Source organism: Chiloscyllium plagiosum, unplaced genomic scaffold (assembly GCF_037043375.1).
Source record: "Chiloscyllium plagiosum isolate Xiang-an unplaced genomic scaffold, Cpla_swu_hap1 HiC_scaffold_12, whole genome shotgun sequence".
In the NCBI taxonomy this organism is placed as follows: domain Eukaryota; kingdom Metazoa; phylum Chordata; class Chondrichthyes; order Orectolobiformes; family Hemiscylliidae; genus Chiloscyllium; species Chiloscyllium plagiosum.
The window spans coordinates 80049353-80071212 of NW_028270150.1; the positions used below are offsets into that span (position 1 = coordinate 80049353).

Here is a 21860-nt window from a genome sequence, read left to right on the forward strand (position 1 = left end):
CAGTCATATCTTTGTAGTTACCTTTATTCAACTGTAATATCATTACATCCGATTCCAGCTTCTCCCTCTTAAACGGCAAGGTGAATTCTAACATGTTGTAGTCACTGCCTTCCCCCCCCAGAAGAGGTCCTTTCACCTTAAGCTCCCTAATCAAGTCTGCCTCATTAGACATTGCCAAATCCAGAAATGCCTGTTCCCTACTGGGGTCTACCACAAGATGCTCTAAAACACCATCTTGTAGATGTTCCATAAATTCCTTTATATGAGATCCACTATCAACCCGATTTTCCCAGTCCACTTGTGTACTGAAGTCCCCCATGATTACTGTGATAGTGCCTTTCCGATCTCCAGATTTAATTCCTTCCCTGACTACTACTAGGAAGCCTGTAAGCAACTCCAGTCAGTCAGATTCTTCATCTTCCGACTCTATCACTTCATTCTCAAAATAATTTCATTTCTTGCTAACAAGACAATCCCACCCTCTCAGCCAATTGCCTGTCCATTCGATAAGATATGTATCCTTGAATATTTAATTCCCAGCTCCAAACCTCTAGCTTGTGGCTCAGATAGTAACCGAGAATTTACCACCTTTTTGGTTCTGCTTTTTTCTAAGTTAGGCTCTAGCTCCTCAAATTCCCTTAAGCACAACCCCTTTCCTCTTTTTATGTAGATCATTGGTACCTACGTGGACCACGGCAACCGAAACCTTCCCATCCAGTTCCAAGCTCTTTGGTAGCCCAGATGAAATATCCTGAACCTGGGCATCAGACAGGCAACACAGCCTTTGGGTTTCTTGGCCACATAGAACAGTGTCTATTCCCCTGAGTATGCCTCCAATTACATCTATAATCTCTGACCAAATTTGAGGTGGTTAATCCAAGTGATGTGACTACCTCCTGGAACACAGCATCAGGCAACTCCTTCTCCCTGATGTGTTTCACTGTTTGAAACAAAGACTTTAGCTCATCGGTTTTGAGCCGGATATGATCAGTACGAACCATAATAGGGTCCATCAGCTTCCACATCATGCAGTTACAACAGATCCAACCTTGGGTTGTTTAATCATCTCATAACCTGAGTGGCAAAAAGTCATTCTTGGTCTTGGGGGACCACCTAACAACAACAATAATCTGATATTTTCTATAAATGATTACATATCAAGTCAAAGCTACATTCAGCATTTTTAATTTGCCTCTACCGAAACTTCCACACATTAATAATCTTACTTTTAACTATAGTCTTATTACTTTGTCACATTGCTCTGTGTTAACATATAGCAGCATGACAGGTCATTTTACAATTACAAGCCTTACCTGGTTAGCTGCACCATCACCATACAAGGTTACACATATCTCGTCCTTCTCAAAGTATTTGCAGGCGAGTGCAATCCCAGCTCCAAGAGGAACCTAATTCAAATGATGAAGCATAATCAAATTTTAGTGTTAAAAACTTAACCCATCAAGCAAAATTATATTGCATAATGTATACCACACCTTGGCTTTAATCCAGTCATTAATCTGTACAGCAATTTATAATTACAATCATTTCCTGAACCATGTGGGTAGATCTATCCTTACCTGTGCACCAACAATGCCATTGCCTCCATAGAAATTGTCAGCATACATGTGCATAGAGCCCCCTCTGCCTTTAGCACAACCACTGCGTCTACCTGTTGACAGCATTCATATCGTTTTCATAAGTAACAAATGCAACCAGAAGTTATATTTATGATATACCTCGTTAAACAATCGTTAGTTGACAAAGTTGAATTTGTAGCATGTGAAAACATTCTTACAGCCCATAAGCAAAATACAACGTAAGGTTCTGCTACCTAAGCTTAGATAGATTTATACAGCATGGAAAGAGACCCTTCCATCCAACCATTCTACGCCAACCACGTTCTCAAGCTAAAATACTCCCATCTGCCTGCGTTTTACCCATGTCCCTCAAAATCTTTCCTATTTATGAATTTATCCAAAAGTCTTTTAAATGTTCCAACTGTAACTGCATTCACCACTTTCTCTGGCAGTTCATTCCACACACGAACCACACTGTAAAAAAAAAAAAGTTGGCCCTCAAGTAATTTTTAAAATCTTTCTCAACTTAAAAATATGCCACCTAGTTTTGAATTCTCCCACCCGAGGGAAGAGAACCTGGTCATTGACCTATCTATGCCCCTTTTGATTTTATCAACCTATAAGGTCACCCCACAATCCCCTATGCTCCAGTGAAAGAAGCCCCTGCCTTTCCAGCTTATTTTTATATCTCAAACCCTCCATTCCCAGCAACATCCTGGTAAACCTCTTCTGAACCCTCTCCTGTTTGATAATATCCTTCCTATGACAGGGCGACCAGAATTGGTGATAGTACTCCAGAAGAGGCCTCAATGTCCTGCACCACCTCATAATGATGTCCCAACTCCTATTCTCAAAAGGTCTGAGCAATGAAGGCAAGGACGCTAAACAACTTAACCATCCTGTGACGCACATTTCAAAGAATTATGCGCCTGAATACCTAGATCTCTGCTCTACGACACAACCCAGAGCCCTATTAATTGTACATCTTTTTTTGCATTACCAAAATGCAATGTCTCACATTTATCCAAATTATACGCCATCTGCCACTCTTCAGCCCACTGACCCAACTGATCAAGATCTCTTTGTAATTTTAGATAACCTTCTTCACTGTCCACAATACCACGAATTTAGGTGTCATCTGCAAACTTACTAACCATGCCTCATATTCTCATCCAAATCATTTATACAATTGACAAAAGCAGACCCATTATTAATGGGTGTGGAACAGCATTGGCTACAGGCCTCCAGATCAAAAAACAACCCTCCACCAGCACTTTGTCTCCTACCATAAAGACAATTTTATATCCAATTGGCAAGTTCACCCTAAATCCCCTATGATCCAACTTTACTAAATAGTCTACCATGTGGAATCTTGTCAAAGGTTCTACTAAAGTACAACTAAACAACATCTACCGCTCTGCCCTCAATCTTTTTGTTTGCTTCATGTAAAAACTCAATCAAGTTTGAGACATAATTTTGCTTACAAAAAGAAAGGCTGACTATTATTATTCAATCTTCGCCTCTCCATCTGCACGTAAATCCTAACTTTCAGAATCACATCCAACAAATTACCCATCAACGATTTCAGACTCACAGGTCTTTAGTTTCCAGGCTTCTCTTTACGGACCTTCTTAAGTAACGGCACAATATTAACATTTCTGAAGGGCTTTTGCCCGAAACATCGATCCTGCTGCTCGTCGGATGCTAACCGACCTGCTGTGCTTTTCCAGCACCACACTCTTGACTCTGATCTCCAGCATTGGCACTCCTCACTTTCGCCTACAATATTAGCCACTCTCCAGTCATCCAGTATTTCACCCATATTTATTAGATGATAGAAATAATTCTGCTATGGACCCCAGAACCTCCTCCCTGACTTTCCACCATGTCCTGCCATACACTTGATCAGGTCCTGGAGATTTAACCACCTTTATGTTTTCTAAGATGTGGCCTCCTGTGACCCCTAAGGTGTGAAAAATAGCATCCTGTTGGAATCTGAATGGAGGTTTCAGCTTTTAACCACATAAACAAATGATTTAGATAAAGAAATAAAGTGTTATTTATTCAAGTTTGCAGACAATACTAAGATAGTAGACATTGTATGCAATGTGGATAGGAAAAGGAAGTTAAAAAAGGAACAGGTTAGACACCAGACACATTAAAATTACCTCATAAAGAATATCTGATGGTTATGAAGAGCTGCTGTAATGTGTACTATGTTGTATGTGTGAGAAAACATACTTTCTATCGGAAAATTTAGATTGCCAGTTTCAGATAGGGTAACTGATACTAACTGCAGAGCAGACTCAAAAAGCTGAATGGCCAACTCCTAATGCTGTTTCTTACATGGTATGAGCTGGTGCAAGTTCAATTCTAAACCACATTTGCTAATATTTTGCTATTCATAACTTACCAGTCAACTCAGCTAGAATTTCTTTGACAGAGATTCCACGTGTGTAAGTGTAACCATGAGACCTATAAGCTGTTATAAGGTGGTCTGTTGGTTTGATTGCAGCCTCTATTCCAACGCAGCAGGCTTCCTGGAATTAAAAATAAGATTTTGATAGTCAGCACTTCATTTAATGAGTCATAATCCAACATATCATTTTCACAACAGAATCACCAGGTCTTCTGCCTGTGTTCACATAAATTACCTAAACTTGTTTTCAGCTGTGGGCTACCAAGCATGCTGAAAATAATTTTTAATTCATTGATTAATGGAACAGCAATGGGATGACAAGGTCCAGTACAATTTAATACTAGTTAACTGTATGATCAAGTCAATAATATCTTTAGTGTTGTCAAAGGAAAAGGTTTTCATACCAACATTACCAATACAGATTTAACAAAAATTAATGGTTTCAGCAGAACCAGAAACTACACAGTTAAAAGAAAAACAAAGTACACGCCAGAGCAAGACTTAGAGTCAGAGTTATACAGCACAGAAACAGACCCTTTGGTCCAACCAGCCCATGCCATAATCCCACCTGCCTTCTCCAAGCCCTTGTTCCTCCAAACGTTTCCTATTGATGTACATATCCAAGATTCTTGTAAATGTTGTAATTGTACCCGCATCCACCACTTCTGAATGTTCATTCCATACACAAACCACCTTTTATGTAAAAAAAATTGCCATCATCGTACCTTTCTTAAATTTCTCTACTCTCACTTTAGGAATGTGCCACCCTAGTCTTGAAACCCCCCCATTCTAGGTAAAAGACAACCACCATTAACTCTGTCTATACCCCTTGTTATTTTATAAACTTCTATAAGATTACTTCTCAACTTCTTCCACTCCAGTGAAAGGCTGGATAGACTGGGACCTTTCTTTATAAGTCAAACCTTCCACAACTGGCAACATACTGTAAATTTCTTCTGAACCCTCTCCTGTTTAATCGTATCCTATGGGTGACTAGAACTAGACAATATTCCAGAAGAGGCTTCATCAATATCCTGTATACCCCCAACATGATTTCCCAACTCCAATACTCAAAAGACTGAACAATGAAGCAAGTGTGCCAAATGCCTTTTTAACCACCCTGTTTATGTGATGCAAACTTCAAAGAATTACGTACCTGAACTCCTACGTGTCTGTTCTACAACACTACCTAAGGCCCTACTATTAATTTTATAAGCCCTACTCTTGTTTGCGAGGTATTGCATTTTGGCACAACATTTATTCAGATTGAACGCCATCTGCCATTTTTCAGCCCATTGACCCCTTTCATCAAGATATCTTCGTAATCTTTGAAAACCTTACTCTGTCACCAATTTTGGTGTTGTTAATATGGAAACAAATAAACTAATTAGAAAATGAGTATGTAGCATATTAATAAGGAAGTACACAATACAAACAGTCACCCTCTAAATACATCACTGGATATCCTAGAAATTTGAAAATTGCTGCAAATGCTCATCAGGTCAGGCTGTGGAAAGAGAAACAGTTTAAGGTTTCATGACAATTGCACTTCATCAGGCCTGATTTACAAGTCAATTGAACCATTTCTCAATCTTTTCAATTGGCAGATTTGACAGAACACTCTACTCCTCATTATGTGGGATGGAAAAGATGAATTCCCATAAATGTCTCCTGCTAGGCATTGAATCTTAGATTTTCAAACCTAACCTTTAAGAGAACCTCAGCATAATGATCTTAGAATATAACGGTTTATATTTGAATTGTATTAAGATTACATCAATACCATATGAGAGAGACTTTCAATGCACAATGGCTATACAATTGTTTAAAAAAAGTATATAAAACTGATTTTTCTAACAATTTTCAATAATTGAAATTTTTCCTGTGGACTTTCACGTGTGATTCCAGGATCCACTTTTAATTAGGTACGAATAGTTCATTTTGTAGATTGCTTTAATGAAACGTTTCTTTTAACCAGTCATTACATCAGTCATTTTCCTTATACATACTTGACCATCACACAAATGGCAGAACCCACGAATGATCTTCTGTTTGTACAGCTGATCTGCTTTGAGCTCCATACGACGAACTAATTGCATTATCCGGTAGTACTTAAGGCCATCTTCTCTGGTCAGGATGACTGTGGTTGCAGGACCTTCTTCAAGACGATGCAAGTCACATTTCTGTATTTAAAAATAATCCTTTACAACAAAATGTCTGAAAACAGCAATACTGCAAGTATGCACAGAATATTAAACACAGACTTCCCTAAAAATGCTAATAACCATTAAATGTTCTACATATTGGGATTGTATCAAATCGTTCTGACACAAACAGATATATGAGTGTACCACCGCATATGGAAAAATGATTAACTTGAATTCTGTTTAGTGGCTGGCATCAGCTATTTTCATGCTGAGGGTTTGAAATTTGTAAAAACGAAGATTTATCACTGAGCAAAAGTTAAGGTAGAATTATTAGTGAGGGCTTATTTACATATGGACAGAATATCTCTTGGATTTTTACAATTTTTATAAAGTTATCCATCTTTTCACATTTGCTTCCTTCATGAAGCACAGATGGGAGTAACAGCAGGCAGTAAATGAGTGTATTGGGAATGTGCAGAAATGACTTCCATACTGCCAGATCAATCTTTCTTCCCCTTTCTCAACTTCTTATGTTACACTTGCTCTCCATAAGGAGGTTTCACAATGTGCTCCTCAGGTATTACTTTTACCTTGTATTTCACACATTCTGTTTAAGTCTTGAAGAATACAAGCAGGCAATTCGAAAATGAAGGGAAAGGCATGGGAAAAATAATATCGGAATTTCAATTGGTGCTTAAACGTTTAACCGATTTCAAATTATACACACATAAGGCAAGGAATAAAATTAGTATTAATGGAATATATCTAATAGGTTAAATAAATTCATGAGGTGTCACTCCGAGCTTTCTCTTGGGTTGTCTGTTCTTAATAACAGGGAGAAAGTGAGGACTGCAGATGCTGGAGTACCAGAGTTGAAATATGTGGTGCTGGAAAAACACAGCAGGCCAGGCAGCATCCGAGGAGCAGGAGAATCGACATTGCGGGCATAAGCCCGTCTTCAGTCCAAGACGTTGATTCTCCTGCTCCTCGGATGCTGCCTGGCCTGCTGTGTTTTTCCAGCACCGCATTTTTCACCTCTGTTCTTAATAACACCATGCCCACAAAATGTGCAAGAAAATTACAGAATAAAAGTCAATTTGAGTTCCATTTGATGAATATTTTCTGGAGTGCAATGCCAAAAAGTTTATTGAAATTATGTTAGTTGAGGAAAGTAACAGCTGGTCTAACTAAAGGTATGTTTCTCCAAGGCTAAAATGAATATACAAACAACTGTCAATACAGCATGTAACCACTGATGCAATTACTTCTTTGTACATTTTTGTAAATGAGTATACCACTTAAAATGTAAGGACTTTTGAATCATAATATTTTACTCTTGACAGTACAACCCGTGTCGAACGTGATGTTACATCTTCATTTTACATTCCAAGGGTATGTTTTGCTTTGAAAAGCAGTTGCTTCTTTTTTACTAACGTTCTCATTTGCTCAAAAAGGGAAGCTTAAGGCTTTACTTGAATTAGGATTAATATTTCATAAATAACTATAGTTGAGTTAAGAAAACAAAAACCTAATACCTTAATGTCAAAGGATGCTTCAGATGCAAAGTCTGCATAATTGCGAGATCCTACTAGAACTTTTGCAGGCTGAAAGAAAAATAAACAGAATTCTAAAATCCAAATATGAACAGAGAAATCAAAAACCATTGTGAGGTGCACAGGTGAGTAGTGCATCAGAAAGATTAAACTAGCAACTATAGATGGGCAAATTCAAGTCTTGCATTTGCAGCAAGACTACTGGTAAATAGGATTTCAGTTTATTACAACATAATGGATTATATTTGCCCACTAGGAGACTACAATCCCAATAGTAGTGCTGACACATTACATTTCATTAGGAGTGCTTTATCAGTTTAGCATATACAAATTACTCTGAAGGAGAGATGAACCATTAATCTGCTTCTGGTGGTGCTGAGTCAATGAAGAAAGTTAGCCTGGACATCAGGAGAGTTCCCTGTTCTGCTTTAAAAGATATCACAAACCATCAGAACAGAGACAGTTTTTAATTTAACCTTACAGAGCAGTAAAACCGTTGGTTCTGCACAGACTGTTTTTCAGACTGGAGGCCTGTGACCAGTGGAGTGCCACAAGGATCGGTGCTGGATCGTCTTGTCATTTACATAAATAATTTGGATGCGAGCATAAGAGGTACAGTTAGTAAGTTTGCAGATGACACCAAAATTGGAGGTGTAGTGGACAGCGAAGAAGGTCACCTCAGCCTACAACAGGATTTTGATCAAATGGGCCAATGGGCTGAGAAGTGACAGATGGAGTTTAATTCAGGTAAATGCGAGGTGCTGCATTTTGGGAAAGCAAATCTTAGCAGGACTTCTACACTTAATGGTAAGGTTCTAGAGAGTGTTGCTGAACAAAGAGACCTTCGAGTGCAGGTTCATAGCTCCTTGAAAGTGGAGTTGCAGGTAGATAGGATAGTGAAGGCAGCGTTTGGTATGCTTTCTTTTATTGATCAGAGTACTGAAGACAGGAGTTGGGAGGTCATGTTGCAGCTGTACAGGACTTTGGTTAGGCCATTGTTGGAATATTGTGGGCAATTCTGGTCTCCTTCTTATCGGAAAGATGTTGTGAAACTTGAAAGGGGTCAGAAAAGATATACAACAGTGTTGCCAGGGTTGGAGGATTTGAGCTATAGGGAGAGGCTGAACAGGCTTGTGCTGTTTTCCCTGGAGCATCGGAGGTTGAGGGGTGACCTTATAGAGGTTTATAAAATCATGAGGAGCATGGATAGGATAAATAGATAAGGTATTTTCCCTGGGGTGGGGGCATAGGTTTAGGGTGAGAGGTGGAAAGATATAAAAAGAGACCTAAGGGGCAACTTTTTCACGCAGAGGATGGAACGTGTATGGATTGAGCTGCCAGAGGAAGTGGTGGAGGCTGGTACAATTGCAGCATTTAAAAGGCATTTGGATGGGTATATGAATAGGAAGGGTTTGGAGGGATATGGGCCGAGTGCTGGCAGGTGGGACTCAATTGGGTTGGGGTATCTGGTCGGCATGGACAGGTTGGACCGAAGGGTCTGTTTCCATGTTGTACATCTCTATGACTCGAAGACGTCTCAGCAAGGATTATTTGTTCAAGTTCAAGAAAATTAGACGCCATAGCACACAAATGCGTGGAAAGCTGAATCTAAAATCTAACTCAGTGATAAGGGTTGACAAATGCTTTTCTAAACAGAAAGCAGTTTTCAATGGTGTTCCACAAGGTTCAATGTTAGGTCTCTTGATGTTTGTAGCATACATAAATGTTTCAGCTGTAAATGTGGGAAGGACATTTAGGAAATCAGCAGACAAAAATTAACCAGATAGTTAATAATCGAGAGATGGCTGTTGACTATAGAATGATGTCAATAATTTGGTCAATTGGCAAATGGAAGTCAATCCCAAAGAGAATGAGGTTATGCATTTGAGTAGGGCAAACAAAGCAAGGAAATACAGAATGGGAGAAAATTCAGAATGGTAGAGGAAGAAAGAGACCTTGGAACACATGTCTGCCAAAAAGTTCAAAATCTGGTTCAAGTTCAGTGTATGGAGTTTTTTTCTAATAGGGAGCAACTTATTTTCTAATATTTTGTAAATGACCTGTTCAGAGATATGATTACACATTCTGGAGTAGGTTGGTCTTGAAGCCAGGCATCCTGACTCAGACGTTACTATTGCATTACAACCTGCCTACTGCGTTGCTTGCAGGTTGAAGAGGAGGTCTGAAAGATCATATGATAAGGGGCAGTGAACAATCTGAAGCACTTCAAACCCATGGGACAGTTGCTTGGGATCTTGACAAGCTGCTTCTGTTTGTGTGTTTCTAGACAGAGTGACAGAAAATCTAGCTCTCTCTTCCCAAGATTTTTGATTAGTTCATTAGAAACAGCTGAAAATGTGTTGCTGGAAAAGCGCAGCAGGTCAGGCAGCATCCAAGGAACAGGAGAATCGACGTTTCGGGCATAAGCCCTTCTTCAGGAATAAGCCCTCATTAGAAACAGCAGCTTGACTTGAATCCAATCAGGTGCATTCTCATTTACATCTGGGAGATCAAACATATACTAGGTGTACAAAGTTAAAAAAAATCACAACACCAGGTTATTGTCCAACAGGTTTAATTGGAAGCACTAGCTTTTGGAGCACTGCTCCTTCATCACGTAGTTGTGGCATATAAGGTTGTAAGACACAGAATTTATAGCAGAAGTTTATTGAAAAAAGACCTGGAATATTTATTAAAATTAGATTAGATTACTTACAGTGTGGAAACAAGCCCTTCAGCCCAACAAGTCCACACCGACTCGCCGAAGCGCAACCCACCCAGACCCATTCCCCTACATCTACCCCTTCAACTAACACTACGGGCAATTTAGCATGGCCAATTCACCTACTGTGCGCATTTTTGGATTGTGGGAGGAAACCGGAGGAAACCCACGCAGACACGGGGAGAATGTGCAAACTCCACACAGAGTCGCCTGAGGCGGGAATTGAACCCAGGTCTCTGGCGCTGTGAGGCATCTGTTAGAATGACCACGTTGGTTGTAGTTTTTCATATGTAAATCGCAAAACCTTTTTTAAAAGTTACCTTCTCACTTGAGAATGATGCTGCCAGACTTGCTGAATTTCTCCAGCATTTTTGGTGTTTGCTTCAGATTTCCAGCATTCACAGCTCTTATTATATCTCCAACTTGTTATAATTCTGATGAAATACTAACTCAGTTTTTCTCACGACTGACGCTGCCTGACATGTTCCAACATGCACAGTTTATTTTTGCGCCATTTACAATACCTTGCTTCTGGAAATTGAATTTGTCCTCCCTTGTCCTGAAGAATTGAATAGTTAATACATTCTCCAGAAGCATTGGCTGGGATTTTCCAATGGCCAGAGAGTCATTTTACCAGAACAGATAGGGAGCTGTGCATTGGGACCCTGCAGAACCCCTGATGTGGCAGACTCGAAATTACTTGGGATATTAAAAATTTCTGATGGGAAATTCCCCAATGCCTAAAAATATTGATTTAAAATCAGAGATTTCAGAGGATTCTGCTGTATAAATTTATAGTTAGATAATTAAAACCTATACTATCATGTAACTAATGAGTCAGCGTCACGTTGATCAGTTACCAATCATACCTTCCTCCACATTCGAACACACCAACACCATCCTTCACACCCTCATTCCAAAACCCACCATGCCACCTTCTCTTATGCCTCCCCAGGACCCTACACAGTCACTGCTCCATTCCCAACCAGAACTCTCTCCCTGCAAGACCTGATATCTCCTGTTCACCCCGGCCCAACCTAAATATTCAGTCTCTTACCCAGCATCCCACTCACCCAGCATCCGAACTTCACACAACTTATCCGCTTAACCATGTCACAGGAGTCCAGAGCTTTTTCTTAACATTAAGGAGTAGAGTGATAATCTCATTGATTGCTATTCTTCAGGAAATCTGGTTCAATAGATTTAACTGGCATTAACCACCTCAACCTGTCTACCCCCCTCCCCCACTCCAACCTCTCACCCTCACAACGCGCAGCCCTCCAATCCCTCTGCTCCAACCACCTCACCATCAAGCCAGCAGATAAAGGGGGCGCAGTGGTAGTCTGGCGCACCGACCTCTACACTGCTGAAGCCGAACGCCAACTCGAGGACACCTCTTCCTAGTGCCCCCTCGACCATGACCCCACCCCCCATCACCAAACCATCATCTCCCAGACCATACAGAACCTCATCACCTCATCACCGAACTGGTCCTCACCCTTAACAATTTCTCCTTCGAATCCTCCCACTTCCTCCAGACCAAATGGGTAGCCATGGGCACACGTATGGGCCCCAGCTATGCCTGTCTCTTTGGTGGCTACGTAGAACAGTTGATCTTCCGTAATTACACTGGCACCACTCCCCACCTCTTCCTCGGCTACATTGATGACTGCATTGGCGCCACCTCATGCTCCCGCGAGGAGGTTGAGCAATTCATCAACTTCACCAACACATTCCACCCTGACCTTAAATTTACCTGGACCATCTCAGACACCTCCCTCCTCATCTCCATTCATGACGACCGACTTGACACTGACATTTTTTACATACCCACCGACTCCCACAGCTACCTGGATTACACCTCTTCCCACCCTACCTCTTGCAAAAATGCCATCCAATATTCCCAATTCCTCTGCCTCCGCTGTATCTGCTCCCAGGAGGACCAGTTCCACCACAGAACACACCAGATGGCCTCCTTCTTTAGAGACCGCAATTTCCCTTCCCATGTGGTTAAAGATGCCCTCCAACGCATCTCGTCTACATCCCGCACCTCCACCCTCAGACCCCACCCCTCCAACCATAACAAGGACAGAACGCCCCTGGTGCTCACCTTACACCCTATCAACCTTCGCATAAACCAAATCATCCGCCAACATTTCCGCCACCTCCAAACAGACCCCACCACCAGGGATATATTTCCCTCCCCACCCCTTTCCGCCTTCTGCAAAGACCGTTCCCTCAGAGACTACCTGGTCAGGTCCACGTCCCTACGACAACCCACCCTCCCATCCTGGCACCTTCCCCTACCACTGCAGGAACTGCAAAACCTGCGCCAATACCTCCTCCCTCACCTCCATCCAAGGCCCTAAAGGAGCCTTCCACATCCATCAAAGTTTTACCTGCACATCCACTAATATCATTTATTGTATCCGTTGCTCCCGATGCGGTCTCCTCTACATTGGGGAGACTGGACGCCTCCTAGCAGAGCGCTTTAGGGAACATCTCCGGGACACCCGCACCAATCAACTACACCGCCCTGTGGCCCAACATTTCAACTCCCATTCCCACTCTGCCGAGGACATGGAGGTCCTGGGCCTCTTTCACCGCCGCTCCCTCACCACCAGACGCCTGGAGGAAGAACGCCTCATCTTCCGCATCGGAACACTTCAACCCCAGGGCATCAAAGTTACAATTGAGCTTGGCACAAGTTCAGCGTCTGTGCACAGCCACTAAATGTCTTGGCTAAATGCACCATAATTGATTGCAATTTAAATCACATTTTATAACTGCATTATTTTTAAATGTAAAAGGAGAAAGAATCTCTTGTTATTAATGCTTGCACGTTTTTAATATATTTGAAGAGATATTTTTAGTTAAGCACTTTAGGGATATACAGTACAAGTCAATTGGTGGGCGGCACGGTGGCTCAGTGGTTAGCACTGTTGCCTCACAGCGCTAGAGACCCGGGTTCAATTCCCGCCTCAGGGGACTGACTGCGTGGAGTTTGCACATTCTCCCTGCGTCTGCGTGGGTTTCCTCCGGGTGCTCCGGTTTCCTCCCACAGTCCAAAGATGTGCAGGTCAGGTGAATTGGCTATACTAAATTGCCTGTAGTGTTAGGTAAGGGGTAAATGTAGGGGTATGGGTGGGTTGCACTTCGGCGGGGCGGTGTGGATTTGTTGGGCCGAAGGGCCTGTTTCCACACTGTAAGTAATCTAATCTAATCAATTCTTCTTTTAGTGTGCACCACGGATAGGTTTGCAAACTCTGCTGGTACTGAAAGCCACTCAAGGACACTAAATGGAACCATGGCACTTATGAGCAAAAACGAAAATAAGATCAAAAAGGACGCAGTTTTATTCAGGGATCAACGAGAATGGCAAAAGGTTAGTCAATCGCACTTCTCAGAATCCCTACAGTATGGAAGCAGGCCATTCAGCCGGAGTCCACACCACCCATCCAAAGAGCATCTCACCCAGATCCACCCCCTACCCTATCCTTGTAACCCTCCAATTGCATGGCCAATCCACTTAACCTGCACATCGCTGGACTGCGGGAGGAGCACTCAGAGGAAGCCCACAAACATGAGGTGAACATGCAAACTCCACACAGGCACCCGAGGGTGGAATCGAACCTGGGTCCCTGGCGCTATGAGGTCACAGTGCTAACAACCTAGCCACCACGTTGCCCCAGTGCTCTTTCCCAACATAAAATAGAAACAATGTGGTCATCTGTGTGATCGTCACACCCCACAAAATCCACCCACCATTTCAGAAAGCTCTGAGCACCATATTGTTGAAGCTGGAAAATGGAAGAGAAGCAAAGTTCATGCAAGACTTCCATAGAATAAGACTTACTGCCTTGGAACATTCTCTAGAATTATATCCACGTGACTTTGCTTTTTTATGCATTTAATTTACCATTTATAATTTTTTGCAGATCTGCTGGTCTAAGCAAGAAATGATGAAAACATGCAAACAGAATTTTACTGCTAATATAAAATTAATACTTAATATATCCATAGCCAGTTTTGAACAAAAATCTACACACATGCAAATCCAATGTAGAGATTCTCTCTTGCCTGCTCTGTGACTGACTGGTAGCAGACAAAAAAAACTAAATGGAACCATGGCACTTATGAGCAAAAGACTCAAACCCTCTACAAGAATATGGAGCCATGTAGAAGCATCATTGTTTTTGTGTTATTTAAATGGACAAAATTAACCTTCACTCTTAGTACCAGCAAACCAGCTTGGGCAGTCATGCAGGCTTTAAGTGATTCAAGGTCACCCTCAAAACACAACTATAATATATGCATATCTGAGAGGCCTCTACATGCCTGACATGCAACAGAAACAATGTCTCAGTCCTGTGTACAAAACATTTGGCAAACCTGGATCTTGTAAAGTCAATGGTGCAATACCTAAATATTCATGTTCAAGGTGCAGAGGCTCAGCGCTGTAGAAAGCAGCAGCTTACAAATTTCTCATGTCCGCCTATATTCAGATTCAGCACATATCAGGAGTAGATTACAGCTCCAATTCTATCTTTATTCAAGAGCACCATTCACTGACTGTGATTCTTCCAAATCAACCTGTTTTTGCACACACGAGACAACCAAAGGGATACAATCCAAACATGTGGAATGTGCCAGATTACTTGCAGAGCTTAAAAAACCTTCACTTTGAATGTAATGATTATGGTCAGTTGCACAAAGCTAACTGTTTTCATTCAAACAATACACTTTAGCCAGACAGCTAGAAGAGATTGATTTTATCAGTTTCTGCAAGACCAGTTCTCACTGTAAGGTTATAGATCAAAGTCACGCCATAATAAAGCCCCTTATTTAAATAAACAAAACCAGTACAATCTCCTGAAGTATTTTAAGCAAATTAACTCCTTCTAATAAGTAAAGTCACCATTGTCCCAGAGGACCATGGGACTGCCCTCTCTCATTAGAGAGATGACAAGTGACAGATTGAACCAGAGTTCACCATTTCTCAGGTGAGGGGCGAGAGTGAGAAGATGGGACCTTTGTGGTAACCTCAGCAGACTCAGGAATTGAACCCAAGCTGGCGTCATTCTGCACTGCAAACTAGCCACCTACTAATGAGGACTACTATAATTTACATAAACTTTAACCATCAAAGCTCCATTTTAAAACCAGAAGTACTCCAAGTGTATATAGTACAGCAAGAATCTGAAATGAATTACAGGGAATAGAATCCAGCCAGGGAGTCAGGCAATATCAGACAGCATAATAACATAGGACAAGTGGTTTATAATCATGAAGTGATGTCATATTTGATCCATATACAGAATTCCCTGTCTGCTTTCTTCCACTTCCCACCAACCCTACTCCTGTCATTCTAGAGAACAAGGAAGAGATTGTCTATGAAGAATGGGCATTAAACAGTTATATGACATAGGAGCTCACTGTTTTTCAAAAGTACTCCTTATGCACGACAAGTTCGATATTATGTTGTGGAACTATGACTAAAAAGATAACCAAAACTAGTTTCATGTCTAACTGCACTAAGACTGACACAACACAGACACACAAAAACAAAAATAAATTGCCATGAGGTCATGGTGCAACTGTACAAAACTCTGGTGCAGCCACACTTGGCAGTATTGCATACAGTTCTGGTCACCGCATTATAGGAAGGATGTGGAAGCGTTGGAAAGGGTTCAGAGGTGATTTACTAGGATGTTGCCCGGTATGGAGAGAAGGTCTTATGAGGAAAGGCGGAGGGACTTGAGGCTGTTTTTGTTAGAGGGACGAAGGTTGAGAGGCGACTTAATTGAGACATAAGATAATCAGAAGGTTAAATAGGGTGGACAGTGACAGCCTTTTTCATCGGATGGTGATGGCGAACATCCAGGGACATATAGTTTTAAATTGAGGGGTGATAGATATAGGATAGATGTCAGAGGGAGTTTCTTTACTCAATAGTACAGGCGTGGAACACCCTGCCTACAACAGTAGTAGACTCGCTAACTTTAAGGGCATTTAAAAAGTCATTGGTTAAACATATGGAGGAAAATGGAATAGTGTAGGATAGATGGTTTCACAGGTCAACGCAACAGCGAGGGCTGAAGGGCCTGTACTGCGCTGTAATGTTCATGTTCTATGAAGGATAATCCTAATTGTAAATAAATTCATAAACAATTCCAATTGTCAATAAAAACACTCAAAATCATTCTGGTGCTGAGGTGTACCAGAAACCATCTGAATAATGGAAAATGTAGAACAAAATTACAGGGAAAGGCTACTTTTAAGAAAAACTGAAATCCAAATTTATATATATTCTAGAGAACAGAGGGTGGGGGGGGGGGGGGGGGGAGAGTGTGGTTGGGGGGGGGGGAGAGAGAGTGGTTGGGGGGGGGGGGAAGAGAGTGGTTGGGGGGGGGGGGGGGGGAGAGAGTGGTTGGGGGGGGGGGGGGGAAGAGAGTGGTTGGGGGGGGAGAGAGTGGTTGGGGGGGGGGGGGAGAGAGTGGTTGGGGGGGGGGGGAGAGTGGTTGGGGGGGGGGAGAGAGTGGTTGGGGGGGGGGGGAGAGAGTGGTTGGGGGGGGGGGAGAGAGTGGTTGGGGGGGGGGGGAGAGAGTGGTTGGGGGGGGGGAGAGAGTGGTTGGGGGGGGGGGAGAGAGTGGTTGGGGGGGGGGAGAGAGTGGTTGGGGGGGGGGGAGAGAGAGTGGTTGGGGGGGGGGGGGAGAGAGAGTGGTTGGGGGGGGGGGGAGAGAGTGGTTGGGGGGGGGGGGAGAGAGTGGTTGGGGGGGGGAGAGAGTGGTTGGGGGGGGGAGAGAGTGGTTGGGGGGGGGAGAGAGTGGTTGGGGGGGGGGAGAGAGTGTTGGGGGGGGGAGAGAGTGTTGGGGGGGGGGGGGAGAGAGTGTTGGGGGGGGGGGGGGAGAGAGTGTTGGGGGGGAGAGAGTGTTGGGGGGGAGAGAGTGTTGGGGGGGAGAGAGTGTTGGGGGGGAGAGAGTGTTGGGGGGGAGAGAGTGTTGGGGGGAGAGAGTGTTGGGGGGGAGAGAGTGTTGGGGGGGAGAGAGTGTTGGGGGGGAGAGAGTGTTGGGGGGGAGAGAGTGTTGGGGGGGAGAGAGTGTTGGGGGGGAGAGAGTGTTGGGGGGGAGAGAGTGTTGGGGGGGAGAGAGTGTTGGGGGGGAGAGAGTGTTGGGGGGGAGAGAGTGTTGGGGGGGAGAGAGTGTTGGGGGGGAGAGAGTGTTGGGGGGGAGAGAGTGTTGGGGGGGAGAGAGTGTTGGGGGGGAGAGAGTGTTGGGGGGGAGAGAGTGTTGGGGGGGAGAGAGTGTTGGGGGGGAGAGAGTGTTGGGGGGGAGAGAGTGTTGGGGGGGAGAGAGTGTTGGGGGGGAGAGAGTGTTGGGGGGGAGAGAGTGTTGGGGGGGAGAGAGTGTTGGGGGGGAGAGAGTGTTGGGGGGGAGAGAGTGTTGGGGGGGAGAGAGTGTTGGGGGGGAGAGAGTGTTGGGGGGGAGAGAGTGTTGGGGGGGAGAGAGTGTTGGGGGGGGAGAGAGTGTTGGGGGGGAGAGAGTGTTGGGGGGGGGTGGGGGGAGAGAGTGTTGGGGGGGAGAGAGTGTTGGGGGGGAGAGAGTGTTGGGGGGGAGAGAGTGTTGGGGGGGGAGAGAGTGTTGGGGGGGAGAGAGTGTTGGGGGGGAGAGAGTGTTGGGGGGGAGAGAGTGTTGGGGGGGAGAGAGTGTTGGGGGGGAGAGAGTGTTGGGGGGAGAGAGTGTTGGGGGGGAGAGAGTGTTGGGGGGGAGAGAGTGTTGGGGGGGAGAGAGTGTTGGGGGGGAGAGAGTGTTGGGGGGGAGAGAGTGTTGGGGGGGGAGAGAGTGTTGGGGGGGGAGAGAGTGTTGGGGGGGAGAGAGTGTTGGGGGGGGAGAGAGTGTTGGGGGGGAGAGAGTGTTGGGGGGGGAGAGTGTGTTGGGGGGGAGAGAGTGTTGGGGGGGAGAGAGTGTTGGGGGGGTGAGAGTGTTGGGGGGGGAGAGTGTTGGGGGGGGAGAGTGTTGGGGGGGAGAGAGTGTTGGGGGGGGAGAGTGTTGGGGGGGAGAGAGTGTTGGGGGGGAGAGAGTGTTGGGGGGGAGAGAGTGTTGGGGGGGGAGAGTGTGTTGGGGGGGAGAGAGTGTTGGGGGGGGAGAGAGTGTTGGGGGGGGAGAGAGTGTTGGGGGGGGAGAGAGTGTTGGGGGGGGAGAGTGTTGGGGGGGAGAGAGTGTTGGGGGGGGAGAGTGTTGGGGGGGAGAGAGTGTTGGGGGGGGAGAGAGTGTTGGGGGGGGAGAGTGTTGGGGGGGGGAGAGTGTTGGGGGGGAGTGAGTGTTGGGGGGGAGTGAGTGTTGGGGGGGAGAGAGTGTTGGGGGGGAGAGAGTGTTGGGGGGGAGAGAGTGTTGGGGGGGGAGGAGTGTTGGGGGGGAGAGAGTGTTGGGGGGGAGAGAGTGTTGGGGGGGGAGTGAGTGTTGGGGGGGAGAGAGTGTTGGGGGGGGAGAGTGTTGGGGGGGGAGAGAGTGTTGGGGGGGAGAGAGTGTTGGGGGGGAGAGAGTGTTGGGGGGGAGAGAGTGTTGGGGGGGAGAGTGTGTTGGGGGGGAGAGAGTGTTGGGGGGGGAGAGAGTGTTGGGGGGGAGAGAGTGTTGGGGGGGAGAGAGTGTTGGGGGGGGGAGAGTGTTGGGGGGGGGAGAGTGTTGGGGGGGGGAGAGTGTTGGGGGGGGAGAGAGTGTTGGGGGGGGGAGAGTGTTGGGGGGGGAGAGAGTGTTGGGGGGGGAGAGTGTTGGGGGGGGGAGAGTGTTGGGGGGGGGAGAGTGTTGGGGGGGAGAGAGTGTTGGGGGGGGAGAGAGTGTTGGGGGGGAGAGAGTGTTGGGGGGGGAGAGAGTGTTGGGGGGGAGAGAGTGTTGGGGGGGGAGAGAGTGTTGGGGGGGAGAGAGTGTTGGGGGGGGGGAGAGAGTGTTGGGGGGGGGAGAGTGTTGGGGGGGGGAGAGAGTGTTGGGGGGGGGAGAGTGTTGGGGGGGGAGAGTGTTGGGGGGGGGAGAGTGTTGGGGGGGGGGGAGAGAGTGTTGGGGGGGGGGAGAGTGTGTTGGGGGGGGGGGAGAGAGTGTTGGGGGGGGAGAGAGTGTTGGGGGGGGAGAGAGTGTTGGGGGGGGAGAGAGTGTTGGGGGGGGGGAGAGAGTGGTTGGGGGGGGGGGGAGAGAGTGTTGGGGGGGGGGAGAGAGTGTTGGGGGGGGGGGGAGAGTGTGTTGGGGGGGGGGGAGAGAGTGTTGGGGGGGGGGGAGAGAGTGTTGGGGGGGGGAGGAGTGTTGGGGGGGGGGAGTGTTGGGGGGGGGGAGTGTTGGGGGGGGGGGAGAGTGTTGGGGGGGGGGGAGAGAGTGTTGGGGGGGGGGGAGAGTGTTGGGGGGGGGGGAGAGTGTTGGGGGGGGGGAGAGAGTGTTGGGGGGGGGGAGAGTGTTGGGGGGGGGGGAGAGAGTGTTGGGGGGGGGGGAGAGAGTGTTGGGGGGGGGGGAGGAGTGTTGGGGGGGGGGGAGAGTGTTGGGGGGGGGGGGAGTGTTGGGGGGGGGGGAGAGTGGTTGGGGGGGGGGGAGAGTGGTTGGGGGGGGGGGAGAGGTGTTGGGGGGGGGGGGGAGAGTGTTGGGGGGGGGGGGGAGAGTGTTGGGGGGGGGGGGAGAGTGTTGGGGGGGGGGGAGTGTTGGGGGGGGGGGGTGTTGGGGGGGGGGAGAGTGTTGGGGGGGGGGGGAGAGTGTTGGGGGTGGGGGGGGAGAGTGTTGGGGGTGGGGGGGGGGAGAGTGTTGGGGGGGGGGGGGGGAGTGTTGGGGGGTGGGGGGGGGAGAGTGTGGGGGTGGGGGGGGAGAGTGTTGGGGGTGGGGGGGGAGAGTGTTGGGGGGGGGGGGGAGAGTGTTGGGGGTGGGGGGGGGAAGAGTGTTGGGGGTGGGGGGGGAAGAGTGTGGGGGGTGGGGGGGGAGAGTGTTGGGGGTGGGGGGGGGAAGAGTGTTGGGGGTGGGGGGGGAAGAGTGTTGGGGGTGGGGGGGGGGGGGAAGAGTGTTGGGGGTGGGGGGGGAAGGTGTTGGGGGTGGGGGGGGAGGTGTTGGGGGTGGGGGGGGAAGAGTGTTGGGGGTGGGGGGGGAAGAGTGTTGGGGGTGGGGGGGGAGGTGTTGGGGGGGGTGGGGGGGGGAAGAGTGTTGGGGGTGGGGGGGGGAAGAGTGTGGGGGTGGGGGGGGAGAGTGTTGGGGGTGGGGGGGGAGGTGTTGGGGGTGGGGGGGGAGAGTGTTGGGGGTGGGGGGGGAGAGTGTTGGGGGGGGGGGGGGGTTGTGGGGGGGGGGGGGGGAAGAGTGTTGGGGGTGGGGGGGGGGAGGGTGTTGGGGGTGGGGGGGGGAGAGTGTTGGGGGTGGGGGGGGAGGTGTTGGGGGTGGGGGGGGAAGAGTGTTGGGGGTGGGGGGGGAGAGTGTTGGGGGTGGGGGGGGAGAGTGTTGGGGGGTGGGGGGGGAGAGTGTTGGGGGTGGGGGGGGGAGGTTGGGGGGGGGGGGGGGTTGGGGGGGGGGGGAGGTGTTGGGGGTGGGGGGGGAGAGTGTTGGGGGTGGGGGGGGGAGAGTGTTGGGGGTGGGGGGGGGGAGAGTGTTGGGGGTGGGGGGGGAGAGTGTTGGGGGTGGGGGGGGGAGAGTGTTGGGGGTGGGGGGGAGGTGTTGGGGGTGGGGGGGGGGGGGTGTTGGGGGGGGGGGGGGAGAGTGTTGGGGGTGGGGGGGGAGGGTTGGGGGGGGGGGGGGGTTGTGGGGGGGGGGGGGGGTTGGGGGGGGGGGGGTTGTGGGGGTGGGGGGGGAGGTGTTGGGGGGGGGGGGGGGTGTGGGGGGGGGGGGGGGGTTGGGGGGGGGGGGGGGGTGTGGGGGTGGGGGGGGAGGTGTTGGGGGTGGGGGGGGAGAGTGTTGGGGGTGGGGGGGGGAAGTGTTGGGGGTGGGGGGGGAGGTGTTGGGGGTGGGGGGGAGAGTGTTGGGGGTGGGGGGGGAAGGTGTTGGGGGTGGGGGGGAGAGTGTTGGGGGTGGGGGGGGAAGAGTGTTGGGGTGGGGGGGGAGAGTGTTGGGGGTGGGGGGGGAAGAGTGTTGGGGGTGGGGGGGGGAGAGTGTGTGGGGGTGGGGGGGGAAGGTGTTGGGGGTGGGGGGGGGAAGAGTGTTGGGGGTGGGGGGGGGAGAGTGTTGGGGGTGGGGGGGGAAGAGTGTTGGGGGTGGGGGGGGAAGAGTGTTGGGGGTGGGGGGGGGAAGTGTGTTGGGGGTGGGGGGGGAAGAGTGTTGGGGGTGGGGGGGGGAAGAGTGTTGGGGGTGGGGGGGGAAGAGTGTTGGGGGTGGGGGGGGGAAGAGTGTTGGGGGTGGGGGGGGGAAGAGTGTTGGGGGTGGGGGGGGAGAAGAGTGTTGGGGGTGGGGGGGGAGAAGAGTGTTGGGGGTGGGGGGGGAGAAGTGTTGGGGGGGG

At 48.1% G+C, this 21860-nt stretch overlaps 1 protein-coding gene across 1 annotated transcript in view; it reads right to left on the reverse strand.

Moving 5' to 3' along the window:
• LOC122555000 (pyruvate dehydrogenase E1 component subunit alpha, mitochondrial-like) overlaps positions 1 to 21860 on the reverse strand; it is a 43693-nt gene that overhangs the window by 16448 nt on the left and 5385 nt on the right. The window contains exons 2-6 of the mRNA XM_043700557.2: positions 7679 to 7747; positions 6006 to 6179; positions 3991 to 4117; positions 1578 to 1669; positions 1314 to 1406 (exon numbers count right to left, since the gene is read on the reverse strand). Coding sequence (XP_043556492.1) covers positions 1314 to 1406; positions 1578 to 1669; positions 3991 to 4117; positions 6006 to 6179; positions 7679 to 7747 — 555 coding nt within the window. The remainder of the gene's footprint in view (positions 1 to 1313; positions 1407 to 1577; positions 1670 to 3990; positions 4118 to 6005; positions 6180 to 7678; positions 7748 to 21860) is intronic.